Source organism: Nanorana parkeri, unplaced genomic scaffold, assembly GCF_000935625.1.
Source record: "Nanorana parkeri isolate BGI_ZX_2015 unplaced genomic scaffold, ASM93562v1 scaffold423, whole genome shotgun sequence".
Taxonomy (NCBI): domain Eukaryota; kingdom Metazoa; phylum Chordata; class Amphibia; order Anura; family Dicroglossidae; genus Nanorana; species Nanorana parkeri.
The window spans coordinates 731,587-754,281 of record NW_017306691.1 but is presented as its reverse complement, the minus strand read 5'-3'; the positions used below and the strand labels follow the sequence as shown (position 1 = coordinate 754,281).

The following is a 22,695-nucleotide window of genomic DNA, read 5'->3' as shown; positions in this document are numbered from 1 at the left end:
AAAATGAAAGGGACTATTGCATTTACCTATTTGGACTTCCAGTTCCCTCTGAGCTCCGCCAAAGCCTCAGTCCCCCGACTCTTATCGGCAGCTGGATTGGCTGAGATGCAGGCTCCATCGGTCTCCCTGCCGCCTGGATCAATGCCCTGCTATTGCATTTACCTATTTGGACTTCCAGTTCCCTCCGAGCTCCGCCAAAGCCTCAGTCCCCCGACTCTTATCGGCAGCTGGATTGGCTGAGATGCAGGCTCCATCGGTCTCCCTGCCGCCCGGATCAATGTCAATGCCCTGCAAACCGCTGAGAATATTCGCGGTTACCCATCAGTTACGCCTTCTACTGTCACATGAGTATTTCTCCTCCCATCTCCCTGGCAAGTTAGCACTGTGTAACAGCCTTCTCAGACCTGTTCCCTCACTCAACCCCATTTACATTTCCCCATCACAACTCCCAACTTTTATGAAACTTGTTTTTATCCAATTTTAGGTTAAATAAAGACGTTCTATATCACAACAGCTAAATCAGTGTCTGTATTGCATGTTCAAACCTTAATACTATAACTAATAACAGGTTAATAGAGGTTTACTCCAGGAAATTCTAGAGACTTGCTTAAATAATGCATTACACTTTATATAAACCCATTAGATTTTAGAAAAAATAGACTACAACTAAAACAATTCAGATGACCAAAATATGACTAACACTCAAATGGCATTGTGGTCAAACAATTAAGACTAAAACTAAATTGGAATTTGGGGTCACTGCAACAACTAGAGTGTCTACAATATTAGTAGATTTAGGATGGTAATGCCTCAGATTTATTCATCGTGTGGCTTTTCATAGTTCAGAGAAGATTTGACAAACAAGGAGCAATCATGACATTACTGGTGCAAAAATCATCTTTTTCCCACGCAGACAGCAAATCAGAAGAGAGGGTTCGTCTTAAAGCTACACAAGTATAAGTTGAGTCGTGCTTTACTTCCCTGAGCTATCATGCTGTGCACTACTGCAAACCTTTGTCCATAGACTATCCCACAGAAAAAAGTAAACTCCTTGCATGCAGTACACACTGCAAAGAAGTGAAGTAAGGTTAAACTATAGTCATCTGTTAACCACTGGAAAATAGCTAGAAATCGGCAAAACACTTGCTAAAGAGGTCTGCACATGGTTGCTTTTGAGAAATGTTATAAACAAGAACCATTGTTTACAGGACAACAGCAGCCTACCACATACATTGCCCATATAAGTTTTTACCCTCTTTGAAGTTCATAAGTTTTTTTGTCATGGAACATTGAATCAGTAGATTTTTTATTATGTGATTAACAGAAATAGACTCTTACGTCAAATTGAAAACAGATCTCTGCAAAGTGACTTAAATTAATTACAATGAAAAAACCACACAAAATAAATGACTGCATAAGAATACGCCTTCTTGAAGTCTGTATTTAGTAGATGTACTTTATAAGGAATTACAGCCTTCAATCTGTCTGGATAGGTCTCTATCAGTTTTGCACATCTGGGAACTGCAATTCTATCCTATTTCTTTTTTAATAACTGCTCCATCTTTGTTAGGTTGTATTAGGATGAGGAGTAAACAATTTTCCAAATCCAGAAATGTTCTACTGGATTAAGATCTGGGATGTGACTTGGCACTTCCAGTACATAAACACTGTTTTCTTGTGTAGTTTTGGTTTTATGCACCGATTCATTGTCTTTCTGGAAGACGAGCCTTCACCTTAGGCTCGAGTTTCTTGAGACTGTTCTCAAGTCTCCCTTCAGAATGTTTCTGTATTTTGATGTATAAATTCTACCCTCACAAGCCTTTCAGGGCTTGCTACAAAGAAGCATTCCTGCAGCATGATGAGAATTGCGAATTACATATGTATGATGATGTAGAGTGTTTGGCTTATGGTCTGATGGCTAAAATAGCCGAATATGGGTTGCATTATAACATATAATTATTTTCCTTACCTTCAGAGTCTCCCGAGTGCTTTCTGGCAAACTATAAGAAAGATCTTATTTTAGTTGATATTGGCTTTCTTTTGCTACTCTCACATAAAGACATGACTGGTAAAGCACCAGGAAAACAGTTGTTTTATGCATAGTCTGTTGAATCTTAGACATTGAGCCTATAACTCCGTCAAAGTGGTCATTTGTATCTTGGTGGCCCCTCTCACTGGTCTCCTGCTTGTACAGTCACTCACTTTTGGTGGATGACCTATTCTTTGTAGATTTACAGCTGTGCTATACATAATGATTGATCTAATGTTACCTCTGTCATTTTCTTGTATTCATCCCCTGACTTTTCTCTGGCTTTATGGTGTAGGTCATGCCACCATAGGAGCTCACCAGGAGCTGGACTTTGTGTATAAATGTGTATTGTAAATACACTACTATCACTTGAAACCCCTTTACTACACACGTGTTCTCCATCTAAAAAAGAGTTGGCTGTACTAGTGATTGTGTGTCATATTATATAAAGTGTATATTTATTTTCATTGTAATTTATTTCAATCATTTTGCAGAGACCTGCATTCACTATGGGATTAAAGAGTTATTTTCTGTTGATCAGTGAACACTTTTTCATAGGCACTTTATTATTCTAAGCACAATCATACAGGTTGCATTATATGTGGCTACAGCTCATTACCTTACTGTCAGTCTAATGATGTGAATATAATACATTTTTATTTTAATCTTATTAAAAATCATCAGTTTCACCAACCATTCTAAGCTGTCCATATACAGTTTTATGCGATATGATAATATCTGGTAAATCCTGATGCACATTTCCGTGTGGTCAAAACATTTGTAATGAAAGCAGCAAACACTCAGAGAACCATTACTATTAAATTTTAATTCATGAGCATCACACATCATCTAATCCCTCACTAGCTTATTGTATCTCTCGAGGACTGCAAAGGATTGTACTTCACTATTTCTGCCCCATCTTTCTGTTTGGCTTTCTCTCTCAAGAGAGCCATTCAAAACAGCAGCAATGTCAGTGTGTGCATTACTTTTTATAGAATGATTGATGAACTAGGCTGCAAACTGTTCAGCTTCATATGTCGGTTCCCTATCTAGAAACACTCAGTGGCAATATTGGAATAAACATACAATTCCTGAGTTCAATCCCTTCTTGTACAGAGCTTAGCAATAAAACCTCTGCACCCAATCCTACAAATTTAAATCTAATCATGGAGATCCTTGCACTACATTGATGCTAGTAAATCTAAAGAAATTGTGCAATCAGATTGTAATGTGTATGGGCAGCTTTGCATTATGAAGTATAAAGCAGGGGCACTGAGACTGAGAATACACTGTGTGTTAAGCTTGTGTTGTTATTTTTGCTGCTGGAAATCTCTAGAGATCCAGCCTACCAGTGTCCAACCACAGCAGAAATATCACGTATTAAGTACTTATCCTTTAATAATGATTGATATAAAATGGTAATAAAACTACTTTATAGATTTAGGCTTTGTTTTCTCTTGTGAAGTACAGTAGAAAGAGCACAAAATATGCTATAAAAATGTTTACCGAGCTCACTGCTACAGTGACTATATATTACTGTATGCTTGGGGAAATGTAGCATACAAATCATTTCTAATATTGAGCTGTTTAATTGGGACTCTTATAAAGGCTGTTAGATGATGATCACACCTGACTAAGTCAGCGTTTTGCCTTTCAAAGGTGAAACACATTAGAGATGTAAATCCTAATGAACCACTATGTGTAACTCTTTCTATAAATCATGTGCAAATCTTAATTTAGATACCTTACAAACTTTTGCATACTTGCTTTCCTAGTATACATCACAACATTGGATTGGGGGTGATTACAAATAAAAGCCTTGACTATGTTTTACTAGTGAGCTCAGTACAAAGATAACCCATCTCTCAAAACCAGAAACTGAGAAACATAGTGCCCAGTCATACTTAAGGATCGTAAGCCTTAGATATGTCACTCCCCCCAACTAAACTTAAAGAGTAATTCCACTTTCGTTAAGAAAAACATCAATCCTCTCTAAGTGATCTGTGTACATTACAAGGATTTTAACAAACTTTGTTGCAGCTTCCTACCTGTTTCTATTCTGAAGAAAAAGCTGTTTGTTGCAGATTGCTGAAGGGGAGGGTCTGGGTTCGTTATAAACAGCTTTGTGCACTTCCTGTGTTGTAATAGGGAAAGGTGCAGTGTCTGCATCCCCTTAGTAGCAATTAACCCTTAAGGTGGCCATACACCTGCCCATTATCGTACGATAATTGCGGGAAATCCCACGATTGTACGATAATCGGCAGGTGTATGGTAGGTGTGCGACCGTTTCTACTGTATGGTCGCACGTCTTTTGTCTTACGAGCACGTTTGAAAACCAGCCGAAAATCGTAAGATTTGCGGCGTGCTTTTAAGACAAATGCCGCACGGATGCGGTGTGCGCAAGCGCACACTGCCCGCTCAGCATTGCAGTCATCGGAAGCTCTCCACTCAGGGGGGCGGGCTTGCGATGATCGCAAGTACGATCTGCCTGTCCAAGATGGGCAGATCGTACGGTTTTTTAATTATCTTACAACCATCGCAAGACGAAAGTCGTGCAATGGTTGTAAAGTGTATGGCCAGCTTAAGTCCCTGTTCAAAACTAGGCATTTTGTAGCGGTTACAAACATGCTGCAAAACACCATAAATCCAATGATTTTCAATGTTCACATCTGAGCGTTTGGACGCCAGCAGCGAAACGCTGAACATAGAGAAAAGTACATGAGCTTCTTTTGGCAGTTTCCTGCTTGTTTTTCCTGTTTTTCCATAGACTTCAATGGGAACACCAGGAAACGCATGACACAAGTGATTTGCACGCATTTGTCCATTGACAGCAATGTCTCTCAATCTGCCAGCTAAAGTGTGCGTCTTCATGTGCATGCGTCTCACGCACGCAAAAAATAAGTGCACTAATATGCACAAAAGAGATGGCACCTAGGTGTGAACGTGGTCTTAGGAAGTGTCTGACCAAAAATTAAATTCCTATTGCAAGGGATGCCAAAAATTATACTTGTATCTCAGTGCAGACATTTGGGAAAAGCAGTCGGCCAATCACAGAAGCAGGACGTGACATTTTTGGGGGCGTTCTGTACACCAAATGTGTACAGAATGCCTCCAGGTGACCATATTGCATTTCATCTTTTGACAGATTTAGAACATTACAGCAGCTATTATTTTAAAAGGAAAGGCCATTTTTAATAACATTAAATTACAAAATGGCTTGTCTGACAATTATATATTCTATTTAAAAAAAAAAAGATTTTTTCATTTTTAAATTTATAAAGTGGAGTTACCCTTCAACCAAACTGGAAAACACTCATTCTGAGTATGCTCTTTGGCTTTGGTCACCAATAGGAAGGATGTCCTTGAACTGCTGTTCAGAATAGGGCAACAAAATGATTGAAGGCAATAACTTCATAGAAGTTATGAAGAACGACTTAATTAATTAAACTTGTTCTCCTTTGAAAATTAATTTATCAGTGGTGATGGAAGTACTGAAAATAACTTGTTTAATGGACACGTATGTATACACAGAAATATAAACTGGATGGACGTGAGTCTTTAGTCAACCTTACCAACTATGTAAACTTTCATTTAAAATGGAACTTTCCTACAAAACATAGGATTTCACACTGGCCCTAGAGGATACTTTCCTTGACAACTCCACCTCTTTGCTCTTAATAATCCACAAAGATTCTCCAAAACAGGATAAACGTATCTTGTGGTTTGGCAGAAACAGCATACTAAAGATCAATGTCTTACCAAGTTTATTATACCTTTTTTCAGACCACCCCACTACATATCCCCAAATTGTTTCTTTGCTCATTACAGACAGAACTCCTATCCTTTCCATGTGGGTGAAAACATAGGTCTGGGCAACCCTACCTTCTTTATTCCTAAACTTCAGGGGGGACTGAGTTTCCCAGCACCCATACTGTATTAAAGAGCCATGAATGCAGTGAGAGTATTGGACTGGTGCTTACAAAGCTGGGTTTTGTTGGAACAGGAGATTTGCACTTTTCCATTTTCTGCTCTCCCATAGTTACCCAGTGACATCCCAACAGGTGATTGCTCCCTCCCTCTGCTAGGTATTACTCTCCCTGTACTGCACACAACATGCTCAAAGTGATAGCCCAATGCCATACACTCGGACATGCTTCCTGTTACAGGAAACCCAGGCTTTGCCCCTGGAATATACTAAAGTACCTTTCAAATGTTCGCAAGTACTCTCAGGTTCGGATTGAAGGTAGGGATGTTCAGACACCAAGTACTGTACTAGATACAAAGACAAGTACAGATACTTTTCCAGCTCCAAGACTAGACTAGTGGAAAAAAATCAAAAGTTAGGAGGCAGCTGTCATTTTTATGGAGCATTGGCTACGGGGGTTCCTGGGATTTGTGCATCCCTGTTTTAATGTATGATTTGTATGTGTATATGTATATATATATATATATGTATATATATATATATACATATATACATATATACATATATACACACACACATATATATGAGGGGTGCACCAATACCATTTTTTCCAGACCAAGTACCGATACTTTTCCAAGTACTCACAGATACCAATTACTGATACATGGCTATTCACACACACAAAAAAAGAAAAAAATCATTTGGGCCAAAGTGTAGGCCTGTAAAATCCAGCAATCTGGCTTCAACCTTCTGACTAGGTGGCACGGGGTACCCACTTATCTCTACAAATGTTTTCAACAAGACCATTTTGCTTTAGATGTGGTAGAGAAGCCGTCTCACTTCTTCCCGTATTTTGGTAATGCCCCTGATACAAAACATCCGATCCGCAGCTTTTCAACAACATACCAGAATGTGCATATAAGAGATCATTACTTTTACTTCCTTCAACAGTGAGGAACAAGACAGGAAAACTTGGTTTTATTGTATTAGGTACACTTTCTTGGAGGAATACCATTCATCCATTATGGAATAACTGGATTTGAGCAAACCCCCCTCCACCCCTTCTAAGTGCTTTGCGTATGACATAAACCTCACTCTTCACTCCTCGCATAAGGGGGAACCCCTGGCATGATTCCCCCATTTTCTTTTGTCCCCCTCTTTCATTTAGTAGGAGAGTTTTTGACACAAGATTGCTTATACACAGAGTTCAATTTACAAATAACTGGAGATTTGTATTTTTGGTTCAGTATAGCTAGGCTGCTTTCCACAAGTAATTGGAAATGTGCTGGGGGAGTCCCCTGAAAAAAGTAAATTCAATATTCAGAATTGGGTATAGGTGTACCTGGTCTGTACATAATCCAGAATGTATTATGTGCAATATAAAATCTGGCTACACAGAGGGTTACTATCTAGGTACCTTCCTATTTTTGTCACACTGTTGTATCTTTAAGCAGTCTAATGTAATAAGCAATTGGAAAAAAACCTTTCGTAATAGTGTGGGGAGTTATAACCCTATCACGGGACCATTGATGTTAATCATTGATCCTTAGTGGATGGTGGTCTTGTACGAACTAGGTCCAGTCCATAAATGGCGTGTTTTTAATGTCCTTTTTATATATGAAGTTTTTTCTGTATATTGTTATTTTGTAATGATCAGTAAAAATATTGCGTTTATAACCGAATGAGATAACCATCTGTAAGCCATTGCATTAGGTTACAGGCTTGCATGCCCAGCTTTTATATCTTTAAATTACCTTTAATCGCCCCCACCCCCTTCAATCTTATCCCCCCGTTATGCCCTCTCTTTAAAAATATGAATTCATGTACAGTTCCTATTTCCTTCATCTACCACATCAGTGTAGCCCCACAGTCGGGATTGACTTGCCCTAACAGGACACATGAACACTTGGGATCTCTCCTATGTGAGGTGCAGGAACCCTTGTATGTGTTACTCCTGTATGTGAATCCACATTATCTTCAGTCAGAATGTACTGTTACATTCTGTAACAGTCTTCTCCTTGATGTGTGTAATGCTATGTAACTGGTGCTGGAAATGTTCAGTTATAAAAGAAAAATCCTCCAACTCTCAGAAAAATGGAAGTCAGTGTCTTCTGTCTTTTATTGCCAAAGACCAACTTGTAACCAATCAAGAGGAAGAAAATAGTTGAATAGACTATGCAGGTACACTGATTCATCAATATGAAAATTAAATGTCAAGGCCAATCAACAATGCTGTTGTCTTTCAGGGAAAACTTGTGCCGATTTAACCCACTGCCATCTTTCTAAGTTAACCAATGAATCGGTTATAATTATTCTGCATCCTCCCTGTATGATGGATTACACAGAGTATGGGGGTATGTGCGAGGTTAAGCTGGTATTAAATTTTTAGCAGTTAAGATCAAAGCTTGCATTTTCACCTTCTGTATCTCAATTTGTTTATCTCTGCAAAGTTACAAAATTGCTTTTCGAACACCTTTAAACGCCAACAGTAAAAGTGTGAGAGGACTATTGACAGGCTTGGGTTGTATGATTTGTTCTACTCTGCATTTTATTTTAGCACACGAGGCTGTAAAGTGCAACATTTTAAAAGTAGAGAAGCAGTATGAAACTTTGCAGACCATTGCTTATTTAAATTAGAAATTTGTAACTCAGATGAATAGAAGTAAAATATTAAATAGCAACTCCACGTATATACTAGAATCAGAATGCCAGTGTTATCTAGGAAATGCAGCATTGTATAGAGGTCTTGCTTACAATGCTTTTTTTGTAGCTTGGTGCAGGTTGCATTGCATTGGGTCCAATTATTTTCTAGTGGCTATCAACCTATTTTTTCTTAATGCAGCACACAACAAAACATTTATATACAGATCTATGCATTGGGGTGTCTTGAAGGGCGAATTGTTTTGTTTACCATGTTGAGTTGGTGATCCATTACAAAGGAATATGGATACCCTCCATAATGCATGGTAAGGCACACAAAACAGTATTAATGGGTCTTTAGGTCCAGTGTCTGAGCCTATTATTTTAAGGCTTCTGGATTAGTGTGCCACCAGTAATGAATATATTTTAGGGCTCCAAACAGTTCTTTTGCAGTGAAGCCATACAATATGATTTTTGAATATCCTTAATGTACAACTATGGCCTCCTATTAAAATAAAAGGTGCTCTTTATTATAAGACCATCTACTCATATGTTTCTCTTAGTCCTCCTTCAAAGTCTCAATACCTGTTGAGCCTGCCAGTGAAGTCAGAAGTTCACCTAATGCAGCTTACAGAGACAGTATGGCACTTGAGCCTCTATGAATAAGCCTACGGGTGAAACATGTGAGAGGTTGTAGCTGGTTGGGGGTGTGCAGTGCTGGTATTTGCTGCTTTGTACACTTTTATTCACTGATATACTGGATTTGTTGTTAATTTCAATAAAGTCTGAAGTATTGGAATTCTCTGGATAGTGCAATCTGCTCCTATACTAGTATGGCAACAATGCTGCATTGCTCCTGAATACAGAGCAGTGCTGCAATGCTTATGTACGCTGTAGCTACTTACCCTAGAGAGGGATGAAAATCGTTGCAGTCATGGCTATCAGCATTGTCACTGCCGATTCACAAACTTGTAGCTTGTCAATCAGCACCTGGCCACACCTAGTCTTTTCCACTGTGAGCTGCAGTGTCTGGGAGGGGAAACATGCGAGACACAATTGGAGGATTTAGCTCAGTCAGGGGAGGTAAAATAAGGTTTGTTTACTTTATTAGGCTTGCGCGTCACATAGTAACTGAATTTGGGACTTGTTTAGAATGTCATACGGATACTTTACTTGTACTTTAACTACCTGCTGTCCGGTCGTTGTAATTAAACGGCCGGACAGCGGCTTCTTGAGGGCGGGTGGGCGTCTTTAGACGTCCTATCCCGTTCCGCCGTTAGGCGGCGTGCACGAGCGGGAAATCGGCTTTGAATGTAAACAGCCAGCGATGCTTGCTCCCTATGTGATAGCAATAAAGTTCAGTGAAAAAAAAAAAGGTTTAAAAAAGTTTGTTACAAAAAAAATAAAAATCACATATCAAAGCAATAGAAAAAAATTCAAGTCGCCCGTTCCCACACATGCGCCATGCCCGCCTACGTGCGAAAACGCCGATTACATCCATTGCGCCGCACATGTTACATATCACCGTGAACGTCGGAATGAGAGCAATAATTCTAGGGCCATCAATCACTGATAACACTAAACTGATGAGCGGTAAAAGCTGTTAAAGCGTCGGCTATGGTCCATTTTGAGTATGGTAGTTTTTTTGCGATTTAACGGGTGCACGCAATTTAAAGCTTGACATGTTTGGTGTCTATTTACCCGACGTGACCCCTTCTTTTATATTTTACCAAAAAATCTGGTAATAATAAATGTTTTATAACATAACGTAGGGAGAACAGGTTGTTTTTCAAAATTTTTGGTACTTTTTTTTATTATACAGTAAAAAAACAAACCTGTAGTGGTGATTAAATACCACCAAAAGAAAGCTCTATCTGTCCCCAAAAAATGGTATAAAATTCATTTCAGTACAGCGTTGCATGACAGAATAAATGTCAAAATACTGCAGCGCTGAATACTGAAAAATGGCCTGGTCAGGAAGGGGGTATAAACAGCCCCGGTCAGCAAGTGGTTAAAGGAAAACTAACAGTGATGTACCAGTTTTCAGTTACAAAACATGAGAACTTTGTAGGCATAATCCCAGTGCTTGGTTAAGCAAATATAAAAGATGCTTGTGATTAATGAATGTGTAGGCTGAACCAAAGAGATTAACCGAAACAGAAGTGAAGATTAAATAAAACTGTGCAAGCGGCCACCATTCTACAAAAGTAAGATTATAGTAGATGCTCTTTGCATTGCAGGACAACTGATTAGCTCCGTATCCTGCTTCTCCTTCCCCCCGTCTGACTCTGCTGTACAGGGATTGCAATAGGCCGATAGCAAGTAAAATTAATGTACTTCCACTGCTTGCACTTAATAAAGCAGTAACGAAAACAGAGTTGCATTATTTAGTCATTTTTATATCTGCTTGGAGTTTTATGTCACCAATTGCTGCAAGTACAATGATAAATCATTTTCTGTTTAGAAATCCGTTACAATTGCCTGAAATGCAGGCACAGGGCTTGTAAACACCAAATATTTCCTAAATGGAGAGGAAGCCTAACGTTTACTAGGTAAGCACCTGATTCGGTCAGTAACTTGATATATTCCTTTCATTGTATCAGAGAGATGGCTATTTCCATGCTCCATTGCAAACTAATCCCGAAGTTGTGAATAAAAGAACAGCTTCCCAAACCTACCCTTTCATGAACTTGTGTTCCAGTTATGAGATTATTAAATATGAAAGAACAATTTTTGAAAATGAAAGCACCTCTATAGCAGTCTAAAGCTAATCTCTCTTCTAACCTTGGCTGCTCTAAAACAAGCACTAATGTGACATGCAGCATGCAGATTTTGATTGGTATGCGTTTCAGGTTTTAGGAAAACAAGGGGGTGGGGGGGCTGCTGCAGCACAAACCCCTTTCCAATCAACCCCTGGAAATAAGAGTGTGTATTCATATATGTACACTGAGTTGTCAGCTTATTATGACCATCTGACGTTTGTAGGAAATTAGCTATAATTTCTCGCTGAAGTTGCTAGAGGGCCAGACGACTATAAATAGGGAAGCGGGTTGTTTACCACGACAGTAGAAGTGTTTTTTTTTCTGAAGATATGGGTATACAGAGCGATTTAACAGCCTTTGAACGTGGGATGATTGTTGGCGTGAGCCATGGAGCGAGTATCAGCAAAACTGCAGAATTCGTTAAATGTTCAAGAGCAGCTGTTGTCAAAGTGTTTAAAGACTGGACTGTCAGCCGAAAATCTGGGTCCGAACGTGCGAATTGTGGCCGTCAGTGACTAGTCAATGTTAGGGCAGAACGGAGAGTGGCAAGACTGGTACAAGACAACAGAAGGGCAACAGTGCAGTCAGATTCCTCGCATCACCTTTCAACATCTCGTGGAGTCACGAGGCGGCCCAAAGAAGTCATCTCGTGGCCCAATGAAGTACTGATGGGGTGGTCATAATAATCTGGCCACTCAGTGTATATATACACACACACATAGATATAGTACCCACTCCGAGAAAGTTCTATTTTGAATGAAAACCATTAGCATTGGAGCACAGGGGATTGGAATCTTGAGAGTTCCGATGTGAAATTCCTGGCACATAGCAGCGTTGGCATCTGGCAGAATGAATCTTTGTGCATGACTATATGCCTAATCTTGGTGGACAATACCAGTGTGGGTGAGACCTGTTTTATTGCTATATTGAATACAGCAATCAAATGCATCTGAATGTTGCTTCAGTAGGATTATAGACTGGAATGAGAGATCTAGATTTCTGATGCCATGTGAAATAATCAGATACTGTTTAGCAGGGTGGTCTCGGCTGTAGGCACCTCAGGACACACAGTTATCACACTTATGGAAACAGTGACAAGCATCACATGGATGTTCATTCATTCCGCACCTGGTATGGGTCTACCACACAGACAGCCATGAGCCATACACTTCTTTGATTTAAGAGTGTCCCCCACCTCTGGCCCGGATATACACAAAAAAAAAAGGAGGCGCCTTTATTATATACATGGGTTGAATTCATTACTGCAGTGTGTCGCCTACCATATTGATGAAATCATATTGAATCTTTAATACATAAAACGGGATGATTATTACCCACAATTATTTATTGGGGACTCACATGGCCAAGGGTTTCTTTTGTTGTTCACTATATGTTTGTTGGTCGTTTTTATGTGATCATGAGTTGTCTTTTTCAATACAGATTTTTTGTGTATCATGAATTAAATAAAATGAATGTTCAGAACCCACATTTGGATGCAGAATTGAATATTTGCTGTATGGGATCCCAGTAGTTGTTAAGTGGGAACAGATTTCTGATTCAACTCTATATAGAGCACAGAATTAAGACATCAGACCAAGTAGTGAAAGTGCATATCTTTGTATTTATATAACCCATATACATTGGCAGGGTGTGATTACAGAGTTTCCATCAAGCTCCTTTAAACATGAATAATAAGTTAAAGTTGCATTATCACAGTAAGAAGAATTGTTCACCCATGTCTTGTTATCTGTGAAACTCACCCTGTGCACTAGCAACTTTTCACTGGCAGAGTATCTGCATATTGTCTCACCCCAGACCTGTCAGCACACAGATAAAATATTTTTTTTAAAAAGAATGGACTACAGGACGATGTTGAACAAGCCTACTGATCAAGTGAGGCCTGACACATGAATTTGGTGTCTAGCTCTAGCCTCGTAGGTGGGTCTTACTCTCCAATTATTACTGTAAACATTTTATGCTGTTACATTCTATGCTGGAGTATCCACAAGAGGCAAAAAATGAACCCCGTATTAACGGTTACTGGATCATATAATGAGTCAGCTACAAAGCAAACCATCCTTTTGAATGAAAAAGGCATCAAGCAGTTATGGTGGTTCTGGCCTACAAGAGGCTTATAGATTATGTACTTCAAGTCTGAAAAGCACAGGTTTGACCCAAGACCACCTGTTAACTGATGTTTTTGAGCGTGAATGGATTTTCTAAAGGTTCAATACAACTTGTTAGAATTCATACAACACTCCGTATATTGTAGGAGATATAAAACAAGCAAGCATTATTAGCCCCACTCAAAGAAGGAAAAGGGGAAAAGGGGAAAAAAAAAACACACATCAATAGCCAATGGGGGGGGGGTTTTTTTATGGGGGTAGAGTTTTGAGACTCCTTTTGGCTGGGCACAAGGATGGCATTAGAGTGCAGGGGCTAGAGGTAAAATGTTTGTATCAGTCTGGCAGGGAGAGGGCATTAAAGCCGTCCAATGATTTTCACATTCCTCCCCCTTATGGCTCTGGAGACCCCACAGAGGCTAGCCACTGCTCTTGAGAGGGATCAGAGATTCAAAGTTGGCATCATCTGGCATAGCGCTTGATGTAGTCCTCAACTTTATTTCGGTATTCATCCTGAAAGAGAAAAACAAAAGGCTATTATATTGTTTTGATGCTCTGTGTACTTACTGGAAACATCTCTCTGTTATAGTGACTACATTTATTGGGTTTATAAGTGGGGGAAATATTGACCAATAAGGAGGAAGATAACAATAAAAAAAAAACCTGATGGCGGTTGTAATCCTTCCTCACTATCAAAAACAAGAAAAAATTGGACATTTGTTTTAGGAGATATTTTCTGTTTCAGTGACATCAGTTACTGAATGAGAAGACTTCTCATTGTATGACATAACAGAAGAGCCTACTAAAACTGTGTACAGATGCAGACACCGCATCTAAATCGAAGGACGGTATCGGTATATGTCAACCATTTAAACCAACCTTGTTATTATATCAAAAATCGGGGGAAAAGTAAGAAAAAATCGGCATCAGCAATGGGGCAGCCCCCCACCAAAACACTTTATAATGCTGTCTCTCCCTTTTACATTAAGTGATTGTCCCTCCAAACCAAAATTATGTCCCGCATGCAATGCTTTTCCTTTAGAAGTAACCTGCACCAGGGAATATCATAGATATAATTTATACATTGCTCTTTTATTCTACCTGCACAAAAATACAAGCAGATTAAACTTCCGTTTTAAGGGTGTCTTGGCAGTTGTTCACCAAGGCTGATCCCTGTCTTCTACATAAACAGATAAACAGAGAGAAGGATTCCACCTATCTGTATACGCTGTCCAACCATGGTGATAAAAAGCAGCATGCAAGCAAAATATCACATCCAGGCATGTTTAACTCCAAATATGTACGGACTGAAAACACACTATACTACACTAATACAATATAAACTCAATATATATAACAGAGATGCAACATTCCACAAATAAATCCAAACACCTTTCATAAACTTAATTCTCTAAACGTGTTATTTTTTTTAATATATCCTACTTAACTGTGCCCTAGCAAACAGCTTGCAATCAAGAAGGTGAAGGGTCTGGGAAAATGGTCAACTTTATGGGGTCGCCATCTGTGGGCTCCAGAGTCATGGATCAGACACAGAGCTCCCGTCTTACATTATATGCTATATATTTGTTACACCTTCTGCAGTACATAAATCTTATGTGCACAAGGAATTAGATGAAGAGGATTGACTTTTATAGGTGAGCAAGCAGGGTTTTATTACTTCATGCTCTTCAAGATCAGACACGAAGAACTTTGCATCAGTGTTGGTGTCATGGTAACCATTGGGTGTCCAATAGCCTAAATTATGTATTTGTTAATATGATAAAACCTTCACCATAAGACCTTAGCAGCAAGAGAATGCTGCATTACTGTGCGACAGTGATCGGATAGCAGTCGACATTCACTCTCACTTGTTAATTCCATAGAGAAGAGGCAGTTTAATTATAATCAATGTACAGTATGTGTATTATTACAGTACATGCTTGTAATTCATAGCTAGTGTCAGTGATTGATTCCTACACTCCTGAAATGAAAAATAAAATGATTGTTGTGTCATGACAAAGTTAGAGAACAGCAGCACAGGGGTTAGAATTGTAGCTCTGTATCACTGGGGCCCTGGCCTCATTAATTAGTATGAATCGTTTATGCGCTCCCTATGTTTGTATGGGCTTCCTCTTATGTTCTGCTTTTCTCTAGCGACCTAGAAAGAAGCTAATTGTTAAACCAGCTTCCACCCAACAAAACTAGCCTACACGTGACTGTCTGTATGAGTGTGAAAGGAACATAACATTATATGTTTCATCAGAGGTATTCTTTCTTGAATATAGATATTGGGCTTGTCGGCTGCACTTTAAATATAGAGTCCATTTCAGTTGCGTGAACTACACCGCAGCAAAAATTAAGAATTGAAGAAGCTATGCTTGTATAACACATTTCCGCAAAACCAAATAATACATAACCAACTTCTATAACTATCACCATCCCTCGTGTGAGTTCTCATTGACTTCAATGTTAAATCATTTAGCAGCAGAGACGTAGGCTGATGTGCACCAATGTGAGGAAACTGCTGAAGGAACTTACAGAGACACATAATTAAAACATATCTAAACTAAAAACAACTATACTGAAGCTTGTTAAGCTATAGTGGTGGTGGCTGCATTAGTTTTACTTTTCAGGATTTTTTCGCTTTTATTTTACCTGTTGATCCTGACAGTAACACACTGCTTACTAGCTCCACTGTATCTATGTAGGAACAGCATTATCACACTGGGCTGCTCTCCTGATGTGGACCACACTCGCGTCTCTCTCTTCTCATCTCTCATTGCACAGCAGGTAACAAGGACACCAGATTTCTGGAAAGATCAACAGGTATTTTTCTGTACTTGCAGAAAATGCACTTAGCCGGAAAAAGGAAAACTAATACTGCAAAATCTAATTTTGTGTTCTTTATCCACCAAGTTCAACATGGCAGAAATTCAAATGGCTGTCAGATGTATAACCTGAATCAAAATATTAGCAATACTATCTTTTGCCAATTATAAAAGATGGGCTATGTTTATTTCTGACATGGGTCGTTTGGTCACTTTTTCAAATTCCATTTCGTTTTCACCATAGCCAACTTATGCACAATGGCATTTCATAGCTTCACAAAGTAAAATTTACAAAGTTTTGCATACAAGCTGCACCAGTAAACCAATCCCACCGCTAGCAGTACACTCCCAATGTGCATCTTCTTTTCCACATTTTAGATAAAGAGCTCCAAATGACAGAAACATTTTTCATTAAATAATCACAAATCAGAAACCTTCTATTAAGCAAATGCTATACCCCTGGGTTTAATGTACAGGGACATATACACTACATTATGACCCAGTTTTCTTAGTTTAAAAACTTGTCCATGCACTGAACTGTTACCCACATGAAATGTCTCATCATGCGGGAAGCAAAAGCTTTCATTTCAGCTTAGCTTTGCTTCATTTTGTTAAAAACATTTTTATTGAACATGTAAAACAGAGAAACACCAAAGTAATCTGCCTCCCTCGAGATAAGTTTGAAATGAGCCAAAAAACTGATTGTTGGAATGTAGCTGCAAGAGATAAGGAAATAACCAGAAGTAGAGCAGCCAAAACAAACTTCAGAATCACTAAAGTAGAACTTCAGGCAGGCAGCTAAATATACAGATCAAATAGCTTTAATGTTTATCTGCTACAGTGGGTTATGATTTACACACCTTCACCAAACTGCATATGCAAAATCAGTCTGCTGCTTCCTCTTTCAGCTTTGCTTCTGCCCAGATGACCTCCTTACTAAATGGACAAAAGTGATGATGTTGATTTATTGCCAAATAAGCAGTTTGCACTGGACCGGAACGCAGGTACCAATGTGCCATGCATTCTGGTGATAGAACTGTGGGCGCGGTGTGTGGCTGTGGTGCAATTGACTTCAATGCACCGCCATGACCCCTCCCGCCCCTGAACGCAGGAAGCCGGCCATAATGCGATTCAGTGCGTTCCAGAGCCTGACCCCCCTGGAATGCACTATTTATGGTGTGAACTGGTCCTCAAGCTACATAGGAACCTGCACTGATAGTGTGTTAAATGTGTGAAAAACACAAGTATGGCTAAACAGAATAACAAATACTTTGACAGCAAATCAGTTCACATGCATGAATTTCAATTGCGTTTTTAGGAGTTTGCTTGGAGCTCAGCTTTAGGCTCCGTTCACACCAAGGTGTTTTGTCTCTCAAAGGAATCCCATTTGCTTGTCTTGAGCATGACAAAACGCTCAAGACAACGAATTCCATTAATTTCTATGGCCTCGTGTTGCACAAAGTTTCCCATCAAAGTCTATGGGACCAAAAGCTGCTGCCAGAAAGTAGCTCATGTACTTTTTCCAGGGACAAGCATTTTTCTGCTTCCGATAAAACGCTTAGGTGTGAACAGCGGCCACGGGATGGATGGAATTCCTTCCCTTGAGCATTTTGTCGCACTTAACTTTGAGTGATAAAGCGCTTAGGTATGAATAGGGACTTAGAGTGAACCTGTGGCAAACTTGAAAACATGTTTATTTCCTTTAAAAAGCTGGCAGAACACATCTGAATTCCAGGTTTTTAAATAAGTACAATAAAAATCATTTGGTAATAAATTAAAACTGTTTAATAATTATTTCAAGTGTAGTTTAGTGGTGGCTTCTGAACGTTCACTTTAAAATTCTGAGTCATATGATATAGTTCAGTATATCCAAATTAAAAAAATTCCCAAACTGTGAAAGTATATCACAAGCATGAAAACAGTAACTGTTGTTACTTCAGCTTCCAGCAACAGAACATGCAGGTGTGCATGGGAGTTTTTGTGTGAGTGAAGTTTGGTTGGAAACTTCATCTCATGCTCTGGTGACAACTCTAAAATTTTGGACTTCTCCACAATCTTTGTATCAATGATAGTGGTAAGCGGGACAAAGGAAGGCTGAATCTCCCTTACAGGAACAAAGTCAGCTAAAAGAACCTGATAGAGGGTCTAACTCTTCCCCACTCTATTCAAAACTAAAAACAGGATTTTTTTTACTCTACTGTAAAAACTATTTCTTGGAGTTCATTATGGGACACGGGAATCGGGAGTAATATAGAGACACCTCAGTTATACTGCCACCTACAGGAGGAATTGTATGCAGGCAAACAATGAAAGCTGTTAGTCAATCAGGTATGAGCGATCCCACTGCGACAATGCTTCCGTTTTGTAGAAGAGCAGTATTAGGGGTAGATTATAAACACATAGTGGGTGGGACCTGTGTGTATTAATAAACTGAATTCATGGCATATACAAAAATCCAGTTTTCTTTCTTCTTCATTAAGGGGCACAGGATCAGAATAATTCAGAGACAACTGGGACATCCAAAAGCAGTCCAACTGAGGGGTGGGCAACAGCAAGAAAACACCAACAAGTCCACATAACAGTGTAAAAACCTGGGTCAGTTCAGAGATATGCCTTAAAAACCTTTTGCCCAAAGTTTGCATCAGCTGAGGTCTGAACGTCGACCTGGCAAAACTTATAAAAGTTATGAAGACCTGGTGGAGGCCTTGCAAATATGAGAAACAGATGCGGACAAGCCCAAGTACTTACAGACCTAGTAGAGTGTGACTTGACAGTGATACCTTATCTTTAAACAGATAGGGCTGAATCTGTCTGAGCGCCACCGAAGCTGGTTCCCCTTTATGAGGACCATTATGAACGACAAAAATAGAGTCAATCATTCTATTGGAAGTAGTGACTGCAAGATAAAAACACACAACATGAACTATTATCCAAGCAGCAAAAGGGAAATGCTAATTTCGATTGTGTGGGGCCAGACAGACGGATGGAAGCACAATGTACTGGTTGAGGTGAAAAGTAGTTTGTTTGCCAACTGTGAAGCTGGAACATTAAGTTATGCCCAAGACAGTGTATATGCTGTAAAAATCTTTTTACTTTTCTTTCTCCAGCATGACTTCTGGTTGGTTGATGTATGCAACTACGGTAAGATTTTCTGACTGAATCCTACATGGATAGCCCTGTAGTTGAGAGGTCCAGTGTTGAATGGACATCCACACTGCTCAGAACTCCAGTATGTTGACTGAAAGATGAGCTTCTTCCAGCAACCAACTCCCCTGTACCAATAGGGTGCCAAGATTTCCTCCCCAGCCCCTCAAGCTGGCATCCATCATGAGAAACTTTCAGGGTTATCAAAAGGATTTCCCTGACTCAAGGGCTAGGTTTCTGAAACACCAGGGTAGCGATAACCTGGTCTAGGGTGTCAGGTACATCAGTCTGTCTAGAAATTGCACCTTCTTTTCCCTTGCAGTCAGAAATTTGAGTTGCAGCAGTCTGGGGTGGTAATGGGCTATTGGGACTGTCTCAAATTAGGCTACCATCAAGCCCATCACTCTCATGCGTATGTGGAGAGTTGGACGGATCTTGGACTGTAAAGTCCAAATCTGGGAGCAGAGAGTCTACAGGGGACACAGTCAATCCAGCTGTCGGCTCCCAGTGCGGGAAGGGGAGAAACGGGGGCGGAAAGCTCCAGAGGGAGGCGAAGTTTCAGGATTGGTCAATATATGTTAAATATTTACCGATTCTTTGCTGTACTAAGCAAACACCAACTGATCAGCACTGATTACTGTGTTTGCGATGTCCCCAGTTATGAATGAACAAAGTGCGATACATCACTTCCTGTTCATTTATGAATGGGGACGAATTAAATATTTACCCCATAAATTTGTCCCCATTCATAAATGAACAGGAAGAAGCTCAGTACAGACACTTCCTGTCCATTTATGATTGGGCTGATAGTAAATATTTACTATCTCCAAATTGTGACTGAACAGGAAGCCTCTGTAATGAAAGCTTCCTGTTCATTGAGTGCTGGGGCTGTAGAAAAAGAGATGAAGGACTGTGTCCTTCATCTCTTTTTTTTTTTTTTAAAGGGAAATATGGAAATATCAGGGGTCTGTTTAGGCCCCCTGAAATGTCCCCAAAGTCCTTAGCAGTAAAGTAAAAAACAAATAATTAGAAAATTATTTAAAAGATTGTTAAAAGATCGGAAAAAAAGCCCTTTTCGGTTTCAGCCTGACAAATCTATACATTTCGATTATGGTCTAAAAATTTCATTTTGGTGCGTGCCTACTGTAGAATACTTGTTGCTGGATAAAGCAGAGGAGGAAGCCACACCTAAAAGGAATTAAAGGAGACCCCTAAGAGAGTTTGTATTCAAGAAGGGGACAACAATCTAGGCATTAGGTCCCTAAAGAAGGGCACTACAAGTTGACCCAGACATATTACGGTAGTGAAAAGACAACAGGTGTGTGTATGTGTGTGTATGTCTGAAAATCACATGAGACACAAACATATTATGTATATATACATACACTAATGTAATTCAGCAGCAATTAAGACTTCTAATATAAACACACCAAAAGGAAACCATGGGTCCTCACAAACCAGCTGCTATAGCGGGAGAGATGCCTGAGTCATTGCATGCCATAGCAAGGTCATACAGAGGCAAAAACCTTGCCTCAGTTTGTCCCCTGTCTCAATTGGAAATGTGGAAAAAGCTAATGTATTCTGAAGGTGGGAAGAGACAGTATAGAGTGAACACATGACCCTTCAAGTAGTGATGCAGCACTTTCTGCGGAAACCAAATGAAGAAAAAACAAACAATGGTGGTGCTAAACAGTGAGGGATGGCTGTCTGTCATTCACTGCTCCCCGCAGGGATTCCCCTCGCTCTATACCTCCAGCGCTGACTGGAGGAACAGACGGGGAGGGGGCGGGCACAGCTGGCTTTGCCTCTAGGGAGACAGAGCCAGCTGTCGATTAGGCAGCGGGGTGGATCTTGACAATAAAATAATTTAGAAAAAAATGGTTAAACTGTTCTCAGAAGAGAAAATACATCTATCCTCCTGAAGGTGCCCACACACCTTGCGATAATCGCGGGAAATCCCACGATTGTACGATTATCCTAAGGTGTGTGGAAGCCGTGCGACCTCTACTACTGTAAGGCTGCACAACTTTTATCTTACGAACATGTTTGTACGATTTTTGGCGGGTGTGTAGCATGTTCATAAGATAAAAGACGGATGGGCCGGTGTGCGCAAGCGCACACTGCCCGTTCGGCATTGCGGTCATCATCGCAAGTACGATTTGCCTGTCCAAGATAGGCAGATTGTACGTTTTTTTAATTACCTTACAACCATTGCAAGACAAAAGTCTTGCGATGGTTGTAAGGTGTGTGCCCAGCCTAAGACTCTAGCACAAAACTGGAGCTTGACAGGAGTGAGAGGGGATATACAATACTGGCTAAAGCTTTTTTTTTTTCTGTTTGCCAGTGTCCAATTCCTCCTGTAGGCAGCAGTATAACCCAGGTGTCTTCTGATTCTACAGTATGCCCCTTCATGAATGGGAAAGAAAATGGTTTTGCCTTTATATACACTTTAAAACTGAACTCCATGCAGATATCAAAAGACCCAAATTCATGTGGCTCTGTATTCATGAATACATCCCTAAATGTATGCTTTTGAATGCTAGCAGGGTATGTAACTGAATGTAACTTAGCCTCTTGTAGTCTCTGCACCGCAGAGCTGAGACTGGGAAAGGGAGAAGCAGTAGAAGGAGCTAATTACTGATGCTGCAGTGTAAGGAGAAGAGATAAGCTAATCAGTTATCTCACTTTACTGTCCAGTCTTAGGATGGGAAGAAGAACCTGTAATGGTTACTGAACTGAAGTAGAGAGAAAATCAGGTTTCCCTGCCAGACAGGGGTGTGTATGTGTGTCAGAGCGGTGTAAATCCCAGGAATGAATGGACAGAAATACGAACCTTTTGGCAGGTAAAACTGCCATATATTAATCAGTTTACCTGGAGTTCAGCTTTAAGGAAGTGCAAGGGGACTCTCACCACCTATCATTCTTGTTGATAGGTAGCAGTTAGGACAGTGATAAGCAGCTTTAGAACCTAAATCAATATGTATTTGCACCTTCACCTGGCAGGCACGGAATATACAGTAAAATTAGTATGATTCACTAAAATTAGAATAAGTGATGCATGTCTGTGCAATACATCTTCGGTAAGCATGTGGTACACATTAAATGAAAAGCGTGGGAAATCTGCAGATCTGACTATCATTCTCATACTACATGCTATGTTTCTCATATTTAAACTTTGACCCAGTAATTAATTTGCATAGTTTACCAAATTTGAGACAAGTATCACTTAATTTAGTAGGGCTCA

At 39.8% G+C, this 22,695-nt stretch overlaps 1 protein-coding gene across 2 annotated transcripts in view; it reads right to left on the bottom strand.

Annotated features, from left to right (window-relative positions):
* Nucleotides 1-12,954: 12,954 nt before the first annotated feature.
* Nucleotides 12,955-22,695, bottom strand: part of UBE2F (ubiquitin conjugating enzyme E2 F (putative)) — a 192,011-nt gene continuing 182,270 nt past the window's right edge. For both annotated transcript variants that reach the window (XM_018559937.1, XM_018559935.1), the window contains exon 10: nt 12,955-13,992. In XM_018559937.1, coding sequence (XP_018415439.1) covers nt 13,942-13,992 — 51 coding nt within the window. In that variant the 3' untranslated portion in view covers nt 12,955-13,941. The remainder of the gene's footprint in view (nt 13,993-22,695) is intronic.